At 40.1% G+C, this 22,521-nt stretch overlaps 1 protein-coding gene across 1 annotated transcript in view; it reads right to left on the bottom strand.

Annotated features, from left to right (window-relative positions):
* Positions 1-10,012: 10,012 nt before the first annotated feature.
* The window catches only part of LOC128742803 (interleukin-1 receptor accessory protein-like 1), a 52,909-nt gene continuing 40,400 nt past the window's right edge, over positions 10,013-22,521 (bottom strand). The window contains exons 2-4 of the mRNA XM_053839263.1: positions 21,751-21,932; positions 11,342-11,540; positions 10,013-11,260 (exon numbers count right to left, since the gene is read on the bottom strand). Of these exons, the coding sequence (XP_053695238.1) occupies positions 10,951-11,260; positions 11,342-11,540; positions 21,751-21,932 (691 nt within the window). The 3' untranslated portion in view covers positions 10,013-10,950. The remainder of the gene's footprint in view (positions 11,261-11,341; positions 11,541-21,750; positions 21,933-22,521) is intronic.

Raw genomic sequence — 22,521 nt, 5'->3', positions numbered from 1 at the left:
GCAATAATTGAATGTGGTGCATCTGCAAGTATACTTGAAAGTTTCTCTGCAAGTATACCTGCAGGTGCACCACATTCATTTATTGCAAAAGATTCGTTTGATTCATTCGGAGTAAGTATAACGTGAATGATCATAAAAACTATAAAAGTTATAGTTGAGATGACTACGTTCATGGTTATTTCAACAATAGTTAATAACGTCATTTTTACCACGAAATTGTCACGACAACCAACTCGTCCCGTTCATTGCGTGTTTAAGATGACTATTTTCTTGTCAGCAATATCATACAAAACCTGGTCATGATAACAAAACCATTGTCATGATGACAATTGTATAGTTTTAAATTATAGTTGTCCCAACCATACATGGTCATTTTTACCATAAAATTGTCACTGCAACCAGCTAGTTCCGTTTATTTTTTTGTCCAAGATGACTATTTTCTTGTCAGTAAAACTATACAAAAAGTGGTTAAGATAACTAAAGCATTGTAATGATGACAATTTTATGGTATACAGATTATAGTTATGCTTACTATGCGTGGTCAACCGTACCATGCGTCCATTGTTCAAGCTTATAGTCGAAATAACCATGAAAATGTTGTCTAGACCAGTTTTCCCAGTCGGTTGAAAACCACCATACTTTTCTGGTCAAGCTTACCCCTAAAATGGTAGAATTTACCATGAAATTTTTCTGTGTGTACAGCATCAATTCGTTTTTGGCAACTTTTTATCTAAGAATTCCAGGAAAAATATATTCATGTTTAGAAATTTATTATTTTAAAAAAATCAAAAAAATTGTGTTCAAGACACGACCGCAAAACTGAGATAGCTTAGGCTTGAGCTATGGTTGCATGCCGTTACGGAAAAGTAATAAAAGTAATAGAAATTTAGTTCACTTTTACCTATGAGAATAATTTGAGCACATGGCAAATGTATATTAAGTTTAAGCCGGCAAAAGGACATGCCAAATTAAAGTTGAGAGAGGAAAAGTCCATGGCCAAACCATAGACCTATCAATCTTGTATGTGTTGGTGCTTGAAAATGAGGCAAACAGGCGTCAGCTCTTCCCGAAAATGAAGCAAATATCATATATATACACGCGTATTTCGTGTTCGCTAGTGTGGGTGCTTGAGCTGTCAGAAAGCTCTATATTAAGGTAGAACTGGGAAAAGTCTATCACCAAATTAAATGGAGATTGAGTTGGGAAAAGTCCATAGCGAGCATTTGTTAGGGTTAAGTCGAGAAATGCCTATGGTCCCCAGATTTTTTCGCTTGAATGGCTTATTTGCTAAATCGGTTCAGTAGTAAAGATGGGATCATTTACAAATTGGGCACTTCATTTTGGCGATAGCGGCGCTCCCAGTGGCCGTGAATGCCAGCTTTTGTATTTACCTTTAACCCAATCTTTTCCGCTTCGCGCTTTAGTCTGGTGTACTGTTCAGCCACCGCCACAGATGTTTTGCCCATAATAGCCATGTCATCGGGCTGGTAAACGGCTGAATAATGCGTACCGTCGGTGCCTTGTGCACGTGTAGGCATAAAATAGACCCTACAGTGGTTCATAGCCTCTTATTCAGCAACTCCTATTCCTACCGCCTCGTGGTACCAGCCGGGATACGAGCAACTTTGGTGGAGATCGGGTAACCAACCCCGGTGGAAGCCAAGGTCGTATGCTGACAGGAAAGGAGGGCTCTTTCGAGCTTCGTTGGCCCTCCGGCGAAACAGGGGGTTGGTGTAGCAGGCTTTGCAAGCCGTCACCACGAAAAATATTAAAGCATGGAACGAAGAACAAATATATTCTTACTGGAACAATCGGAATAGACCCACGCGACGAAAAAGGACTATGGATTGGAAACTCGGGACGTGGAACTGCCGATCTCTCAACTTCCAAGGGAGCACTCGAGTGCTCTCCGACGTATTGAAGAGCCGCAAGTTCGACGTCGTAGCGCTGCAGGAGGTGTGCTGGAAGAGCTCAACGGTACGTACGTTCAGAGATGGACATACCATCTATCAGAGCTGCGGCAACACACACGAGCTGGGTACAGCTTTCATAGTGATGGACGAGATGCGGAAACGGGTGATTGGGTGGTGGCCAATCAATCCTCGAATGTGCAGGTTGAGAATCAAGGGCCGATTCTTCAACATAAGCATCATCAACGTGCACAGCCCTCACCTCAGAAGTACCGATGACGACAAGGATGAATTCTACGCGCAGTTGGAGAGTGAATACGACCGCTGCCCAAAACATGATATCAAGATCGTCATCGGGGATTTCAATGCTCAGGTCGGCCAGGAATACAAACCGGTGATTGGAAGGTTCAGTGCACACCAGCGAACCAATGAAATGGGCCTAAGACTTATCGACTTTGCCGCCTCCAAGAATATGGCCGTACGTAGTACCTTTTTCCAGCACAGAATCCACCATAAGTACACCTGGAGGTCACCAAATCAGACAGAATCACAGATCGACCACGTTTTGATCGACAGTCGGCACTTCTCAGACATTATCGACGTCAGATCCTATCGAAGCGCTAACGTTGACTCGGACCACTACCTAGTGATGGTTAAGATGCGCCCAAGACTCTCCGTTGTGAACAACATTCGGTACCGACGCCAGCCTCGGTTAGATCTCGCGCGGCTGAAGCAGCCAGACGTCGCCGCAAACTACGCGCATTCACTCGAAGCTGCACTGCCGGAAGAGGACGAGCTGGACGAAGCCCCTCTCGAGGACTGTTGGAACACTATCAAAACAGCCATCAGCAGTGTAGCGGAGAGCTCCATCGGGCATGTGGCCCGGAATCAGCGGAACGATTGGTTTGACGATGAATGTAGGAGGGTGATGGATGAGGAGAACGCTGCGCGGGCGGCCAAGATGTGCAGTGCCACACGTCAGAACGTGGAAAGACACAAACAGAAGAAGATGCAGCGAAACCAAATCTTTCGGGAGAAAAAGCGCAACCTGGAAGAGCAGGAATATGCGGAGTTGGAGCGGCTGCATCGTTCTCAGGAAACGCGGAAGTTCTACCAGAAACTGAACGGATCCCGCAAAGGCTTTGTGCCGCGAGCCGAAATGTGTCGGGATAAAACTGGCAGTATTCTGACGGACGATCGTGAGGTGACGGATAGGTGGAAGCAGCACTTCGACGAACACCTGAATGGCGCCCAGGCGGAAAACCATGGCGGCGGGGAAAGCGATTTCGACGGTGCAGCAAACGGGGAAGAGGTGCCAGCCCCAACGATAGGCGAAGTTAAGGAGGCCATCATGCAGCTAAAGAACAACAAGTCAGCTGGAAAAGATGGCATCGGAGCGGAGCTTATTAAAATGGGACCAGAAACGCTGGCCGTTTGTCTACACCGACTAATTGTTAGAATTTGGGATACGGAACAGCTACCGGAGGAGTGGAAAGATGGGGTTATCTGCCCGATCTACAAAAAGGGCGACAAGTTGGACTGTGAGAACTATCGAGCGATCACCGTTCTCAATGCCGCTTATAAAGTGCTGTCCCAAATCATTTTCCGCCGTCTATCACCAATTGCGAATAGATTTGTGGGAACTTATCAAGCCGGCTTCGTCGAAGGTCGGTCTACAACGGATCAAATATTTACACTGCGGCAAATCCTCCAAAAGGGCCGTGAATACAGAGTTCCCACGCATCATTTATTCGTTGACTTCAAAGCCGCATATGATACCATCGACCGGAAAGAGCTATGGAAAATCATGGACGAGAACAGCTTCCCCAGGAAGCTCATCAAACTGATTAAATCTACGATGGATGGTACGCAGTGCTGTGTTCGGATTTCGGGTGGATTGTCAAGTTCGTTCGAATCACACAGAGGGCTTCGTCAAGGTGATGGTCTTTCATGCCTGCTGTTCAACATAGCGCTACAAGGTGTTATGAACCGAGCGGATATCAACACGCGGGGCACGATATTCAACAAATCTAGTCAATTCGTCTGCTTTGCCGATGACATGGATATTATCGGCAGAACATCTGTGGCGGTGGCTGAACAGTACACCAGACTAAAGCGCGAAGCAGAAAAGATTGGGTTAAAGGTAAATACGTCTAAAACAAAGTACATGCTGGCCAGCGGAACCGAGGCCGAACGACACCGCTTGGGCAGTAGTATATTGATCGACGGTGATGAGTTTGAGGTAGTCGATGAATTTGTCTACCTTGGCTCACTGGTAACGGCGGACAATGATACCAGCCGTGAGATTCGGAGGCATATTATCAGCGGAAGTCGTGCTTACTATGGGCTCCACAAGCAATTGCGGTCGAGCAGACTAAGTCCCCGTACAAAGTGCACCCTGTACAAGACGCTTATTAGACCGGTTGTTCTCTACGGGCATGAAACATGGACAATGCTCGAGGAGGACCTGCGAGTGCTCGGAGTTTTCGAACGACGAGTGCTAAGAACGATCTTCGGCGGCGTACAGGAGAACGGAGTATGGAGGCGGAGGATGAACCATGAACTCGCACAGCTCTATGGCGAACCCAGTATCCAGAAGGTGGCTAAAGCTGGACGGATGCGATGGGCAGGGCATGTTGCAAGAATGCCGGACAACTACCCTGCAAAGATGGTGTTCGCCTCAAATCCGGTAGGAACAAGACGACCAGGAGCGCAGCGAGCAAGATGGTTAGACCAGGTGGAGCGAGATCTGGCGGAGAGTACTCGGTGTCCGAGGAATTGGAGAGCGGTAGCCCTCAACCGAGTTACATGGAGAAATTTTGTTCAACAGGCTTTGTCTTAGGACGGCAAGCCACCTAAGTAAGTAGCCATGTCATCGGCAAAGCAGACGAATTGGCTAGATTTGTTGAATATCGTGCCCCGCGTGTTGATATCCGCTCGGTTCATAACACCTTGTAGCGCTATGTTGAACAGCAGGCATGAAAGACCATCACCTTGACGAAGCCCTCTGTGTGATTCGAATGAACTTGGCAATCCACCCGAAATCCAAACACAGCCTGCGTACCATCCATCGTAGATTTAATCAGTTTGATGAGCTTCCTGGGGAAGCTATTCTCGTCCATGATTTTCCATAGCTCTTTCCATAGCGTCTGTCTGTCCCTATGTTCCTTATACAATCGAAAACTACTGAACCGATCGGCGTGAAAATTTGCATGTAGCGATCCTTGGGCCAGGGAAGCTTCTCTCAATGGCAAAAGACTCCTCCCCCCACTAAGAGGGGGGAGGGCTCCCATACAAATCTATGCCTATAAAAATGGATTTCTATCTGCCCTATGTTCCTTATAGAATCGAAAACTACTGACCCGATCGGCGTGAAAATTCGCATATCCAGCTTTTTACGAGCCATAATGGCGGACGTGTTCGTAATATTTGAACAGCATTTTTGACATTTCCCTAATACATCGCACGTTTTCTTTCCGCGCGTTCACGGTAAAACTAAAGAAATGTACGGATAGAAAACGTGCGATGTATTAGAGAAATGTCAAAAATGCTGTTCAAATATTACGAACACGTTCGCCATTATGGCTCGTAAAAAGCTGGATAGGGATTTTTGGGGCCAGGGAAGGTTCTTATGATGGTTAGAGACCCCTCCCCATACTAAGAGGGGGGCTCCCATTCAAATGAGACACAAAGTACTGCATAACTCGAGAGCTAATCTAGCAAATGTAACAAAATATGACATGTGGGTGTTTTTGGAGACAAGAATTTTTTCTATGGTGAATTGGGACCCCTCCCCACTTTAGGAGGGGGGCTCCTATACAAATGAAATACAAATTTCCTCATAACTCGAAAACTAATTAAACAAATGGAACCATATTTGGCATGTGGGTGTTTTTGGAGGCAATTTTTTCTATGATGAATTAGGACCCCTTACCTTTTTAGGAGAGGGGCTCCCATACAAATACAAGTTTGAAAGTGCGACTGCACCAAACTGCGACCAACCGAAATCACTGTAGTAAGAAAGAGAAAGAGCAACAACGACAATGTTACTGTTTCGTTCCGTCATATACATTCATATTAGAGAAAACAGTCCAGATTTAGCAGCCAGGTGACAGGCACAATAAGGCCATTACAAATATTTAAAAAAGTTTTTGTCCCTCCGGTGTTGGGCCACTGAGGGGGGTGGGGGGCGGGGCAAAAAAAACAAAGAGAATTTTTCAATCGAGCAAAAAAAATATGGATTTTAGACATTTTTACTTAAAGTTTAAACGTGAAAACCAAATCTTTACTTGCTTTTAATAAATACGTTGTTATTTTTCATTGCAAAAATCTACGAACAAAAAGACAAAAACCCGATTTAATCCACCTAGTGGTGAAAGGAACCTTTGTTATACGGTCTTACTTGCTATTTGAGATAGAAATCGACACGTTTTCGGAACATAATTTATCTATTAATCAACGTTGCGTAATGCGTTGGTTTACATAAAATTTTTGAAAATTGAATAAGTTTACAAATTTTGAACAAAATCGGAACACTTTTAAATTTTGATAGATCCTTTTTTCATGAAATTGCTGAGTAAGGATAAGTAAGTTGTTATTAATTTGAGTAAGTGCAAATAAAAGTAAGTTGTAAGAGGAAATCTTATTCTTTAACATATACATTGCCTAGTAAAGGTCTAGTTTATAGGTTTTTGAACTATGCATAATTTCCTGTAATGCCATTCTATTTGATTCACATCAATAGAGTTTTCTAGAATAATTTTCATCAATTTTTATTAACCTTCGGTTACTCACGCTGTTGTATTTTGTACAACACGTGTAGGTTTTTCAACGCCATATTGTTATAAAGTTACAAACCGTTGTTTAACTAACGTATATTCTTCAATAAAGTTATTCTGAGCAAAATGTCATAATTGTTCAATGCATTAATAATTTAAATTGTTGGGAAAATAGATCAGCATAAACCGCCATCACAGAAACGAAGCAATCAGCAAGCGAGGTGTACCGTAATTGACCCCAAGTGGAATTTTCTCTCGTTTCTCCATATGGAAAAATGGTGTCTGTATGCAGCAAAACTACCCAATGTAAAATGTTTAAAATGTATCCGTCTGCTGGTAGTCGAGTAATTCGTAGTCAAAATTAGGGTATTTTTTATAATCAAAGTTCTACAGTTCCTAAACAAGCAAATATAGAGGTATACTATATTCAGCAAAATTGTGTATTATTATCATTTGTACAACTTTGTAATACATGAAAAAGTCATACTACAATTACAAAAAGAGCAAAAATATAAAACCTGATTTTACAAATTCATATACAATAAATAAGATTTTTCTATCTTAGCTGCAGAGATGGAAGGTTACTGTCTTTAGCAAAATTTCTTGTAATAATATGCTCTATAACTTTGCAGAACACATCAATGTGTTATATTGACACTGAAGAAAAATAATTTTTTTTATTCACTTTTAGGGGGATTAATCAAAATTTAGATTCCACCCAACGATAGAGCTTTTAATTTCAAGAAACTATTCTAAAGGTTCGATAAACCTAAAACCAAGTTTTCCCAGTCAAAACTCTAGTACTTACGCACGTTTTCTTTGGTTTGAGGCTATTGGGCGCGCGAGTAACTGCGTTACAAAAGTTGGCGCGAGTGTTCGAGGGTTAATATCTTTTGACCGCTACAACCAATTCTTATGAAATTTTGCATATATATTCGTAGTGTCAAAACCTCTCGTTTGATATTAAAATAATTGAAATTAGGTAAATTATCTAGGTTAAAATCATTGTAAACTTTTGTTAATTTTGGTGTGATGTATACGGTTGCTCATAACTTTCAAATTAAACGTCCAATCAAAAAATCATTCAATAGTAATCTATTAGAATATATTATCTTTCAAATGAGATTAATAGCGCATAAATCGGTTCGGCCATCTCTAAGAAACAGGCGATAATTATTACCTTGTCAAAACAGGTTTTTTAAGCACAACTTTTAAACTACTTGTTTGTTTTCAATTAAAAATTGCTGAATAATTTAGCTTTAATAAGAGCTTTTATTTGATACTAAGAACGCTGAAATCGGTCATGTAGTTCTAGAGAAACCCGTGTCACGTATTTTTCACATCTTTGCTTATAACTTGTAAACGAAACGTCGTGTCACGAAGCAACTCAATAGTGATCTACTAGACAATAATACCTTTCAAACAAAAATAATAGCGAACGATTCGGTTCAGCCATCTCTAAGAAACAGGAGATAGAAAAAATCATTACATACATACACACACACACACAGACATTGCTCAAATCGACGAACCCTATTGATTGGTATATGTGACTTGGCCCTCCGGGCCTCGGATCGATTTCGTGTTTTTCGACCAATTTTTAAACCTTTGTTATAGTATAACAAAGGTTATTATAGTATAACAAAGGTAAAACGAAAGAAAATTTTTTTGGCCGAGTATCGAAAATTCCACTATTTGAACTTCCATTTCTTTTTCGTGCTAGAAGCGTTAACTCAACTCGTACACTCATTTTTCGAGTTTTTCTGGCTGTAGGGCCCACAAACAATTGATTTTATAAAATTAACTCATATCCTACAAATTATTTTTTTGCCCCTCGATTTTTCAAGCCAATTTCCAAAGGGGGGGGGGGATGACAAAAACTTTGAAATGATTTTCAATGACCTAATTAGCTATACATTTTTGCCTCGTTCATGAATCGCACTTTTACCCCGTCCGTGAATCGCACTTTTACCTTGCTAGGCGCTTGTAGGGGTTTGATTAAATTATGGAAAAGCGAAATATATTTTGTAAATTCTTTTCACCGTATTTTCAAAACAGATATGTGAGTGATGTAAAATGCTGCTGCAAATTTTCAAAAAGTAATATCCTCCTGTTGACATCGTATTTGCCGTATAACGAAAAATTACATCAAAAGCGCCCTAAAATAATATTTGCACATAACTCAGCAACTAGGGTAACCAACCTATTTTGGACCCCATCAGCAGCTGTACATAATTTGGACACTTACAGCAAAATCAAATGGAAGTGTCCAAATTATGTACAGCTGTTGAGGGGGTCCAAAATACGTTGATTACCTTATGCTTCGTAAGCAACCGAAGTTTACGTTAGATTTAAGCTGTCAAAGTAGTCACCCATCCACGCCAATGTAGTAAATTTACTCGGAATCTGCACCGGTAAATAATTGAATCGCACTTTTACCCCTCTTTACTCTATACATTTTCGTAACAAACTGTTGAATATTTGAAAAACGTCCAGCATCTTCGAATTGAAACCACGTTCAAGGAGGTGTAAGTGAATAGCACAAAAAAGTATTATTTTTGAGTTATTACAAAGTGCGCAAAAAAGTCGAGTCAAGTCGTCCTTCGCGTTATTGAGAAAAAATATTTGAAATGAGTTAAAAATCGTGTCAAACTTTTAATCGCGATACATACTTTACGTAAGTTGGGAGGTTATTTTAGTCGATCTTTTTTGAACTCCTATATATATGCTGCATACTTGGCATTCTAGTTGACCTCTAGCGCATGATATAGATCACACAAACCCTAGCACAGTTTTCTTCTAATTCCGCCCATGCAAAGAACGCCACGAATTTGCTTGTTTTACTTACCCGTGCGTAACGAAAATTTAACGTCATTCTAGCTTGCCGGTTTCCATTAAGTGGAATTCGATTGATTGATACTAATTGTACACATGCGTTGAAGGTGTGCTGTTCTTTAATTATGAGAAAATGCAGCCAATTAACACTAAATTCATAAAATTCTGCTCATAGTGAAGGACATCTATCAGTGAACAACAATCATGTTTTATAGAATCGGGACTTTCTAAGCATCGTGCTTCGTAGATTTGTAATTCTTAATGCAAATAGTCGAGTCAATGCTTCAATGTTGATTTAGATGCGAAAAAGTTATTTTACTTGCATAGTATGATAGCGGATAGTTGTTAGAGGGAAAAAATACTCTGACTTATTTATTTATATAATTACAATAATTTATTTTACTGTTGTCAACTACAATTAATATACACAACAATTCATTGTTATCAATGGACAGTACATAGTGGTAAAAATCATCTGTCATTCGCCGTTTCTGTTTGTTCATTTGCGCAACGCAAGCACGAGTTACCAAATAAACCCGTGGTGGTGTAAACCGAAAAGTTTTTACTACTTTCCACGAACAGATGAATCCCATTAACTTTATCTCCAAACTATGTTTGGTGTCGATTGGAATGCTCAAGAACAAAAATGACCACTTTGTGCTGTTTGCTCACTGGTATTAGTTATACGTTGAAATATGTTTCAAGTTTTCACATACATATTGGGATACCATTGTGTCAAAATTGTTTGACCTGGCGTATGGTACATTTATTATCTCGAACTGTGTTATTGCTTATAGTGAAATGTTGAATTTAATGCAAACATGAGAAATAATACTTATTTTTCGAAAGTGCATTGACTTTCGTTCGGCTAACATACCGATCGTTCGACTTTTCTGTTACAAACAGCTGCTATAATATCGTTTAATAACAATCATTTTTCTTGAAGATTAAGGTCCAATGTTGTTTTAAAACGTCCTGTGTGGTCAATGTGAACCATTAGCTCGTTCCTGATTGTTTTTGTACGTTCCGATTTGTTAGCTAGGGAACTATACAGCACGCGGCAGCATAGTATAGAGGAATAGATTCCTACCAAATCACAATAGTCAGTCTCATAAATGGCTTTCCCATTTAGCTTCTACCTTATGTTTGTCCGCATTAAGGGATAATCGAATCGTTTCGTTAACAGACTAAACCGTCATACGTTGGACAACTATAATGAGATATTTACAACGATTTGTCTCGTTTGTTGCTGATGCTGTTAATAACAAGTTGGCAGCATAAAGCCAAATAACGTATACTATAGTACTGAGGATTGTTTAACAAATAATAATTACAGTCGTAGCTTAGAGCCGTACAATTGGTTGAAATAAATAGGTTTGTTTTGAAATGGATGGATCTACAATCTATAACTTAGTCAAAACTACTTGTTACACGTTTTCGTTATCAGCGATGAACTGCGCAGAGCAGCGATTGTCATTATCGTCCTTCCGAATGTCCAGTCGGCACAGTACGAACAGCATAATGGCCAGCATGGCCGCAACTGTGGCGACGATGATGAGTGCTAGAAATTCGAACTCCGACTCTTCAACAGCCGTCACTTGTGCTGGCGAGAGCTGCACACTGAGCTCTAGGGGCCGAGCGAGATTGCCCGAGGTGATCTGACATCGGTAACGGCCGAAATGATGCTGCTGGATATTCGGTATCGACAGATAGGAGCCAATGATTTGACCGTCCTCCCTAAAATGGATGCAAAAAACACATTAAATCTATTAGCACTCGTAAATGTGACAATTGGCAGAGAAAGGGACGGGTTAGTACCTTGTCACATTCATCTGATTCGCATCCACTACGATCACTGGTTTGTCGTCCGCCATCTGCATCCACACGATTTTATTGGTAGCATCCGGTAAGTCTAGTTTACCCACAAACGCCTCGCAGTAAAATCGCGCCGTCTCGCCCAGGTTGCTTATCATGTCTTTCGGTTTGAACGTCGGTAGCGGGTAGTCCGGTTTGTCCTCTAAAAAAAAAAGAAAAGCAAAGAGTTAATGTAAGTTTTAGAAACGTTGAACGAGTGAAAAAATACGCGCAAGCTGACATGCTTATTGTGAAATATTGTGTGCACTGAATGTGTGTTTAAAGTGATCAACGAAATTTATGTTCTATTCCTATGACAGAAATATTTATCCCAACAGAAAGATACCCATCTTTAAATATTGTAAATGCGTGATACTAAATATTTTAGATAAATCACTGTATAGTTGTTCCAAGCCGAAATAAACCTGCGTTTGTTCAAGTTATAGTGAATCAGTAAAATTTTAAGATGTGATGGCAATCATAGTGGAAACAACAGTTTTAGAGAAAAATACAGCCTGAGTTGATATAAAACAAACAAATGTTTAAGATAGAAAACTGAGTAAAATCGAAGTCCCCACGAGTTATAACAAGACAGGTATGAGGTAGGTAATCAGATAAATAAATTAAAGAAGCGATTTCCATATCAAGTTCTCGGCGGAATAAACTTTAGATTCGGTACAAACCGGCGCGGCAGTGATATTAGACTTGTTTGCAAATACAAAGAAAATTCTAACCAAAGCAAAACTAAATATCTCAACAAATCATGAGTTTATTACATTTATTTTCCCATTAGTGTGCAGAAAAACAATATTACAAGCAAAAACAATATTAACAACAATAAATAACAATATTTATGCAGCAAAGTTAAATTTGAAATTAGAAAGTATTTTAAGTACAAATTAGCTCAAATCGAGAGCTGTCCCCTATGCTCGGACATGATTATTTGATCTATTAAAACCTGCATCAATGGAAGAAAAAGAGATTATAATAATTTAATATTTCTGCACATATCTTGTGAGTCCAGTCCTTGCAGGTTTACTGCATAAAAGTTGAATAAAGTTCTATTCGCATAAAATGTTTGTTGAGAGTGCTGGTAATGCGGAATGCATGCGAAAATGCATGCGGCAACCCCATTTACAAGGCACGTTGTTAGATTGACATCAATTTGCTACAATTTTTTCTGATTTTTTTCTACCTTTTTCATTGCTTATCTAATTCTATTTCACATAGGAATCAAAGATACAGCAATTCTAGACTAAGTAAGTATATTTCGCCGATTACTTTACTGCCCGGTGATAGAGGATAAGTTTGTGTCCGGCCGTCACAATTGCAAAAAAAATAAGAGTTTTCTTCAAAATCTTGTATTTTCATATAAAAGTTAAACTGTTTCGAAAAAATAACTTTATCAACCCAACGTACACTTGTATGAAATTTGCTCGATTCTCTCTGTTTTAAATGGCAGACTTCGCAGCCGGTTATTAGAGTACAGGACAATTACGGGACTAGTTCAACGATCCTACTAACTCTATCTAGCAGCACCTCGAAACCGAGATTCGAACAAACGACGACTGGCTTGTTACGCCAGCATCATGCCCCGAAGCTAACTGGGCAGACAAGGCAGTCATTTGGAACCGTTAATTTCACTGCTCCACGTCAATGATGTCAACCACGTTCTGAAAGGCCCTCGTTTATCCTACGCAGACAATCTGAAGATATACTTAAGGATTCGCTCCAAGGTCGATGCAGTCTTCGACGAGAGCTAGACACCTGTCTGGATTAGTGTAACTTGAACTTCATGCCTGTGAAACCTGAAACATTGCCCATTGTTTCTTTCGCCCGAATTGGTCAACCTGTGATTTTTAACTATAAGTTCTATGGCACTAAAATCTAACGTGCCCAGCAGGTGAAGCATCTCGGCGTTAATTTGACAGTCAGTTATCTTTCAGACGGCAAATTTCCTACATTGTGGACAAAGCATGCAGAACTTTAAGATCGTCTTTTGCATCACTAAGTTTGTTACGAAAACCAAAGTTTATTGTCCGCAGCTACAAATACAGGAACAGAGGTACCCAACGTGCTCTTGACTTGCGAGATGCTCAAGGTATTGACGACGAATAGCTTATCCAGTTCTAAACTGTCAAAAATGAAAAGGAAGTTCGGTAGTAAGTTCGGGTAAACTCGATAACTGATGGTTCTGTTGATATTCAACAATATACAAACATATGCCAAGATTTGGTATAACTTAATGCTAAGATCACAGACTAACAAACGTAACACTGAAGCCTCATTCCATCGTCAATAAAAACGTTTCTAGAGCAACATGTGAATGTTGTTTCTATTGTTCTGTTCTTGTCGTTCTGTTGTTCATTTCTAGAGCAACATGTGAAAAGGGCCTATGTGCAAATGAGAAATTTTCAAATTTTCGCTTAAGCCAAGACTCAAACAACAGTCGCTGCACGAAAACGCCACTCGCCGATGCTGGCGCTGTTATCAGATAATATACAAGTAAATTTATAGCATTGCTAAATTTATAGCAACCTACTCTGCGTATTGCGAAGACTGCACCAGGTGATGCAAGTGTTTTTTCTAAGTTTTAGGGATGTCATTGAAACGATATTTTGTTAGAAAATTTGTTCGAAGTGTTACGTCTGTTAGTCCGTGCTAAGATGTTATCAAAGAATATGATTTTAGCAAGTCGAAGTCGAAAAAATTGCTTATGACTATTTAAGCCGTTTCCCCGGCACATCACCCTTTTTCTGTGGCTGAAATCTAAACATCAACGGCACTGGGTGGGAAATCACTTCATAGAAACTCTATGGAGCGGTCGTTGTTGTTTGGGTCCCAGCATCGAGGGGGCCAACAGGGAGTATTGTCAAATCATATGTGAGAGTGATTGGTGACACCGGGATGATTTGAGCCGAACTCAATGAAAACTTTTGCTGAAACCCTGTTTGAGAATAATTAAGGTGCTCTTTTAATTCGAAATTATCAGGTATAAAAATATGAAACCGGAATTTGCCAACAGATGGCTCTAACTGCTAATGTAATCCTTGTCATAATAAATTATTCGCAACATTGCATTGTGTTGACATCTAGCAAAAGATTACAACTAAACAAAACAAGTAGTTCTCTGCAGCATACGGTGATTCACCTATTTTGAACACGCGTTATGCCTATTTTATTTTGAACACTTTCATTTAATCGTTTCGGCATCGTGGTACTACAGGAGATCTGTCGCAAAGGCTAGAAGGTGTGGAGGATCCGTGGCGGCGAGGCCCAATTTTACCAGGACGGTGGAGCAACCAACGAGCTGGGAACGAGATTCGTTGTGATGGGCAGAATGCAGGATCGCGGAAGGCGATCAACGAGAGGATGTGTGTGTTGAGGATAACAGGGCGTTTCTTCAACTACACCATCATCAACGTATACTGTCCACACGAAGGTAGACCCGACGACGAGAAAAAAAATCAGAGGGGTTGTGTACAAGACACGACCGCATATATAGGTGACGCAGGACTACGTAAGTCTCTTTGTAGTGATAGTAGCATGTATTCATGCTTGTAATCATTCGATTCTTCATGTATACATGCTATATGCAACATATAGAGTAAGGAGGGGTAAAAGTACGATGCGGGTAAAAGTGCGATTCAATGATTTATCAGTGCGGATTCCGAGTAAATTGACTACATTGGCATGGATGGGTGAGTACTTTGACAGCTTAAATCCATCATAAACATTTGTTGTTTACGAATCATAGTTGCTGAGTTATGGGTAAAAGTTATTTTAGAGCGGTTTTGATGTAATATTTCGTTGTACGGCAAATACGATATCAACAGGAGGATATTACTTATTCACAAATTGTAGCAGCGTTTTACATCACTCAGATATCTCTCTTGAAATTGCGGTGAGAAGAATTTACAAAATATATGTTGCTTTTCGATAATTTAATCAAACCCCGTCAAGCGCCTAGCGGGGCAAAAGTTCGATTTATTGACGGGGTAAAAGTTCGATTCATGGATCGAGAATCTAACTCATTTTACTGACGGGACGACGACACTATGCAAGTCCTTGCGACTTGTAAGGTACTGCGGGCGGCGCTGTTCGTCCGTCAGCGTTATAACCGCGATTCTCAACGGGGTTGTTCGGGGAAAGGAGTTCTAGTTCTATCACGCAGCGAAAAAATTCGTTTGTTTCAAACGAAATTTTTATAACAACCTAAAAATATTTTTGTTTCGAAACGAAATTCTATTTGAATCAAGAAAATAACAGTTTCGCTTTACCATAATTTAATCAAACCCCGTCAAGCGCCTAGCGGAGTAAAGGTGCGATTCACGGACGGGGCAAAAATGTATAGCTTATATACAGCTTTTGACATTATATTACAGATACTAGAAATGGAAGATCTGCAGAAAACTGTGTTCTACAGATGTTGGTCGAAGGAAAACAATGTTTTCCGCTGATGAAACATAAAACAAACGTTTGGGAAAGTTTCGATCTGTCGGAGGCTGCAATACACCAGCGAAAAATAGGAAAGGTGTAAATTGAGAATATTCCTTACCGAAACATACTGCAGATTGACGATAATATGGTTTTGTTAGCTACTGCTGTGCTAATTTCATGGATTCGAGCTTCGCACTTTTGCCCCGCGGTAATCGAACTTTTATCCCACTAGTGGGGTAAAAGTGCGAATCGGCACTTGTTCAGAAGAATGAAGAATTTATTTTCAATAACACTATTATTCCAGATGATTTATAGTTGAATGTAAAGACATTGAGTTGCTGCATCACTGTAAAATATATTTTGTTGTTGTTCTTCTTTATATCTCGCGAAAATTGATGACAACTTCAAACATCGCACTTATGCCCCGCCCTACTCTATACATGCTACATACGTTGTATGTAACATCTATCAAAGTAGTAACATTGCATACGGTCAATTCTCAAAAGATTGTGCATTTGATAACAATTTAACAAAATCAAGAACACAAACTATTGCTTTCCTGCTACCTTACTGAAATTAAGGATCGTTTTTATTACCCATGGTTCCCCACGTTGAAGGGATTTTACCTATTCAATCCTATTTTATCAACAGCACATCTTTTCACTACACTTGTAATGAAACGGCAAGCATGCGTATTCATTCGCGTTGACGAACGTAAGCTGCTGCCACCTCCAAAAGTTTACTGTAGGGGTGAAGCGGAATAGGGATTTCTTAAAGAGCGCAAGAGATCGAAACATTTTGGCAGATTTTCACCCACACGTACATACGGGCATTTCTATGAGTGTGCAAGAGATCGTCTAATGCCGTCAACGCGAATACAGTCGTATTATAACCAAACACTACAGCTGTAGCACATTTTTCCAACACAGATATCAAATTCGCCGAGGTTTAATCGTCTTGCAGTAAAGAATTTGCGATCTGTTGGGACAACGAACTTGTGTCATTTGTTCTGGCACACTTTCCTAACACAGACATCAAATTGGACTAGGTTTAATGGCGTTCGTAAGAAATCTGTTGGCACGAGGGGGCTTTGTCACTCTTCTGGCGTACTTTCCAAGCAAGGACATCAAAATGGTCTAGGTTTAACCGCGGTGTTAAGAAATCTTATTGGAATGAGGATACTTTGTCACTTCTTTTGGCTTACTTCCCAAGCACAGATATCAAATTGGTATAGGTTTAGATCATCGCAAAGAATCTTCCAACTAATCACGAAGCGAGAATTCTGGTAAAATATAGGTTCATTATTTTCAATTTTTCAATAGTTCAACATCAAGAATTCATACTTTTCTTAATTTGGGTCAATTCTTAGAAGATTTGCCAATCGATTGGTGTAAGAATATTGAAAATCGATCGGAAAACCGCAGAGCTATTAGCGCTCAAAACCTTTCATTTTTCGTGACGCTCGCATTTTTAGATTTTTTGGAATGACACCCTATCTCAAAACTTGCCGTAAGACGTAGTCCTACGTCAAAAGCATTCTATGTCCAGCTGAAAGCAACGTACGGCAGCTGCCCGCCACGGGATATAATTGTCATCGGGGACATTAACGCTCAGATCGGCAGGAAAGCAATGTATAGACCGGTGATCGGCCCCCTAGCCTACACACCGACACGAACGATAACGGCCAGCGATACATCAACTTTGCAGCTTCCCGAGGCCTGATGATCGGAAGCACTTTCTTTCCCCGCAAAGATCCACAAAACCACCTGGAGGTCACCTGGCCAACGAACCTCGAATCAAATCGAGCATATTCTCATCGAGGGCCAGTTTTTCTCGAATATCACCAACGTTACGTTGGTATGTGCAATATTTTATCGATACCGGAGGTATCGATATTTTTATTCGATATATCGAGTATCCGGCATCGATATTTTGCCAAACGATATTATCGGTTATCGAAACCTTTTCATCCGATATTATAGGTATCGAAAGCTGCAAAAGGCCAGCTTTTCACGCATAACTTATTGCCAAATTATCAAACTCGCGTTTTTCATTTCTCAAGCATTCCAAACAGGTATGTCTCAAAGCTGAACCATACTGCATGCCGCATTTAAAAAATGTTACAAAGTTTATTTGAGTCGGTACGCTGCTGCCGTGTCGGATGATATAAACTGCACGCTCAAAAAAGCAATCGCAAACCAGTTCGGCGTTATCTTTCAGACGCCGTTTCTTAACACTGCGGTAACACTCGGGATTGCGTGTGCTAACTTCGTAACAGATCCTCAGATGTATGCTGAAAATGTGTCTTGCTAGCGTTAGGTTTTTGTATTCCCTTATCTATTTCATTTACTCTCACGGCCAACTGAAATAAATATGAAGCGCTTTCATGCCAACTTGAGAATACTCTTTTATGGTAGATGCCGATATCAACGGACTGTTAGGTAAATTGTTTCCTGAAGCCACCATCGAACATCGCATCGCTGCAAGCGCAGATTGATTTGCAAGAACCATTCATAGTATGAAGCGAGCTTCGTATGACAGGCTTGTTTCTGATCAAGTATTTATTCTCTGCCCAAAAAGCGGATCTCATAATCCAACCATGCCTTGTGTCACTCAAAATATTTCAGAAAACCAAAATAACTTAACATCAGTTTATTAGATGTTTCCGCATAAATGGGGCTTTAGCGAAATTAGCTGAAAGGACAGGAGAACTGTAAACTTGGACCACTGAACCGAGCATTTCTGCTTCGCTCAAATTTTATGCAGATGACAATGTGTTAAGCGGGTGCACCGAAATATTACAGAATATTAAAGGTGCTAGAAATATTACAAATTCCACGCCAGCGATAAATTGCTGGCCACCCATCGTGTTTGTTTGTATGAAAAAAGAGATGAACTTTGTTGCGTCGTTTTAGGAAATGGTAAGGACCGTATAAGCTACGTTCGGTGTTTTGTCCATACCTGATTCCAATTCTGAATTTGTATTTCTTGAGATGTGAACTATCTTTAAGATTTTCCCCCCTAGAATAACACAATGTGAATAAATAATGTGAGAAGGTAAACTTATGCGAATCTTAATTTCATCTAACACTTTTCTGATTATAGGAGTTAATGTAAGCATTTATGCTGCTTATGTTGAAATATCCCAGTTGGTCTCGAGGTATGATGCTGGCCCAATAAGCCAGTCGTCGTATGTTCGAATCTCGGCTGGGAGAGGCTGTTAGAGTCAATAAGATTGTAGCAACTGGCCCTGCAATTGTCCTGCACTCTAACAATTGGCTGCGAAGTCTGTCGTATAATAACAGAAGGTCAAGTTTCGATAACGGAATGCAGCACCTAGGCTTTGCTTTGCTTTGATATGTTGAAATATAACAAATTTTGTAGCAAATCACTGGGTTTTTCAAAACAATCTCCTGCCAGGATATCTTGTTGCATATTAGACCAAACTATTGAAAAATTGTTTGAAACTGATTAGTTTTAGTCCTGGTGCTTCTAGTTAAAAAGCGCCCGCCTGACAGATCTACTGCGTACATTGTCGAGTGAAGCGTATACGGTATGTTGGAGATGCGGAGATGCCGGCGACATAAACGAAACAGATGGCCGCATCCCAAGCCCGTGACGGATAGTATCTGAAAACTTTCTGAATATTTCGGGTTCCGATATCGGTGAATATCGAAGTATCGATATTTTGGTTGCGATATACTAATTACTCAGTATCGGATCGGTCCGATATATTGCGATACCAAATATCGATACTTTGGTTTTCGATTCAACGTACGGGGTGTGGATATCGATTGAGATCATTACCTAGTAGCAGTACATGTGCGTTCAAAGCTATCGACGATATATACCTCGCGATAAAGCCGCTCACGGTTAAACATTCGGCAATTAGACAGCCCGCGAGTTTCAGAAAACTACGCGCCTTTCTCTGTGAAGCCAGGTGCTTCGAATACAAATCGAGCAGATGCTTGGCCATCAGTGAGGCCGCAAAGCGCCAGAAGGAGAGCTAGTACAACTATTTCAGGCAAGTGAGACGCGCAAGTTCTAGGAGAAGGTGAACCAATCTCGTAAAGGATACCTGACATGTGTGGGAACGAGAAGGGAAACCTGGCCACAAACGAGCGCGAGGTGGTTGGTGGGTGGAAGGAGTTCTTTGATAGGTATCTCAATTGCGATATAGCAAATGGAAATGAAGGGAAAGTTTATCCACAAATGATAACAGGCCTACAACGATAGGCCTACAAACGATAACAGCGTGTAGACTTACGATCTCGAAGAGATCCAGCGATAAATCGGTCAGCTGACCACCGAAAAGGACTGACTCTCAACGAAACTCTACAAAAATGGCCAAGAATCATTAGGAACGGTGCTTTACTGGATAATTTCAAGCATCGGCCTTATCGTTCTCCTGAAATGCAACATTCCTTTATAGACACATGCACCAGGGATTTTGACTAGTTGTTGGACCGTGAAATGCAACACCAACATCCCGCGGATCAATTAAATCTAAATCATGAAGCCATCTCCTGAAGGCTACACGAAAAACCCAGAAGCCAGAAGATTGAAAATAGGTTCCACATGAGCTCAACCAAAGATAGCAGGAAAACCCGAAAAATCATATGCGAAATGCGGCTCGCCAAGCACAAACGGTAGTCATTTCTTCGTCGAATTGTGACAGGCACTGAAAAGTGTCAAAGGTTTTGGGTATGTCCACGGGACTAACATCCGTTGCACGACCAAATCACTATGAACGAAATACATGCGTTGTGTTTGGTGGGATTAGAATCTACTTGATCTACTATAAGCTACTTAAATCTAGTGAAGCCGTTACTACTGAACGGTATCGAAATGATCAATTTGAATCGAGCTTCGAGTACAAAACGACTAGAATATCAAAAAAGCAACAAAGTGATTTTATTGCATGATAACGCTCCATCACACACTGCAAAACCGGTCAAGGAAACGGTTAAGACATTTGGTTGGGAAGGTTTTTTACATGCGGTTTATTCACCGGACTGTTCTCTTTCCGACTGATTTACATTGATGGGACAGTCACGTGCTGAGCAGTGCTTCAATTTTTACAAAAATGTGGAAAAACGGCCAAATGAACGGTTTGCTTCTAAAGAGGCAACTACAGCTATAGCTATCAAAGGAAAATACTTTGAATGAAATATGGAAAACAAAAATTTTGGAAAATAGACGACCCTATTTGTTATAATGTAAATGTACGTTGAAATCACTAAATTTACTTGGCCATAAAATCAGCAGTCAAACTTTTACCGACTTATGGAATAGAATGACAAATATCATATGGCTGCATAGCGATATTATCAATGATTCGGATATGCGGTAAAACTTTTTATGTGTGTTGCGTCTACGGCACTTTTAATTCCTACATTTGGTTACAAACCAACCCTTTCGAACGCCTGGAAATGGTTGTCTGTGTCAAGTCTTGTACTTTTCAAAGCTTGCCCTTGTGCTGGGACGCTATTTGTAAATGACAATATATCTTTTAATAATCTTTGTAGTAACATAATTTGTATTCAACATCGTACCGATTTTATCAATTGAGTGTATAATGTTTGTGGCACTAATTAAAATACTTGTGTATAGTTGATAATCCATCTAATCGTGATAAAGGTAATGAATCTCGATAAATAACGCTCGTTTTATACAGCACTAGAAGGAGACTTTACTTCAAGCTAATGAGTCATGTGACGTTAATTGAAACTTTTTTTCGCCAAATTCGTCTCAAATAACCCGTCGTAATTTGCTCATGAAAAAAACCCCAATAATTAACGATAGCTCAGCATGAGAAAATTCCAGTTCTCTAGAGTATAAGCGTATTGCAATCTGACGAGAAATATGTACTAAGAAAAAAAAGATACCCCCGCTTAGCTATTTGCGTAAACTTATGGACCCATTGTTCTTACCTTGCATTCGCAGCTCGATGTCATGCCGTATGATGCTGGAATCATTACGTAGCACACAGGTGTAGTTGCCGATGTCCGTCTCCGATATCCGGTGTGTATAGATAGTTTGATTGGCTGCCTCCGGGTACACGATCAACGACGATATGTCACTACCCCACGGATATGGTTGACCATTCTTAAACCTATGGAAGAACAAAGGGAAAACAAATCATAAATTTTAGTACAATCGCTTTCTACTTAACGGAATAAAACATAAATTTTCTTAGCAGTTTTATAGTATCCATTCGAGCAAAAACTATTCTTATAATTTTTCTAAACGTTTCGCATGAATTTTTGGCTAATGAATCATAATTTTACATTCTAATCAATTTGTGCCAGTTGAGTATTGCCCTTGACACCGCTGTAATAATCATTACTAAGAATAACTCAAAAGTTTTTTACCTCATTCCAGTACCTATTTATTGTTAACCAGAGCCTATTAATCTTATCTTTTTACTACCCTAGTGGTTTGTTGCATGTGAATCATTATTGATTTAAGTTAGGTAACCTACGACAATGCAAACACACCCTCTAGTTTAGACAATTAAAGTTAATTTAATTTAATGCAATGCACATTAAAAATCAGCAGCCTGAGAGCCAAGAGTGTGGTGGCAGTAGCAGTTAGAAACGAAAAGTCCTGGATATTCAGTGGGTAGCAGGCGCAAAAACATTCAGCGACAATTATTCCATTTACACCTCGGTAGGCTGGAAAAGGGGTAGCTGAATTAACAG

Source organism: Sabethes cyaneus, chromosome 3 (assembly GCF_943734655.1).
Source record: "Sabethes cyaneus chromosome 3, idSabCyanKW18_F2, whole genome shotgun sequence".
Taxonomy (NCBI): domain Eukaryota; kingdom Metazoa; phylum Arthropoda; class Insecta; order Diptera; family Culicidae; genus Sabethes; species Sabethes cyaneus.
The sequence above is the reverse complement of the archived record's forward strand: the minus strand, read 5'-3'. Positions and strand labels throughout refer to the sequence as shown.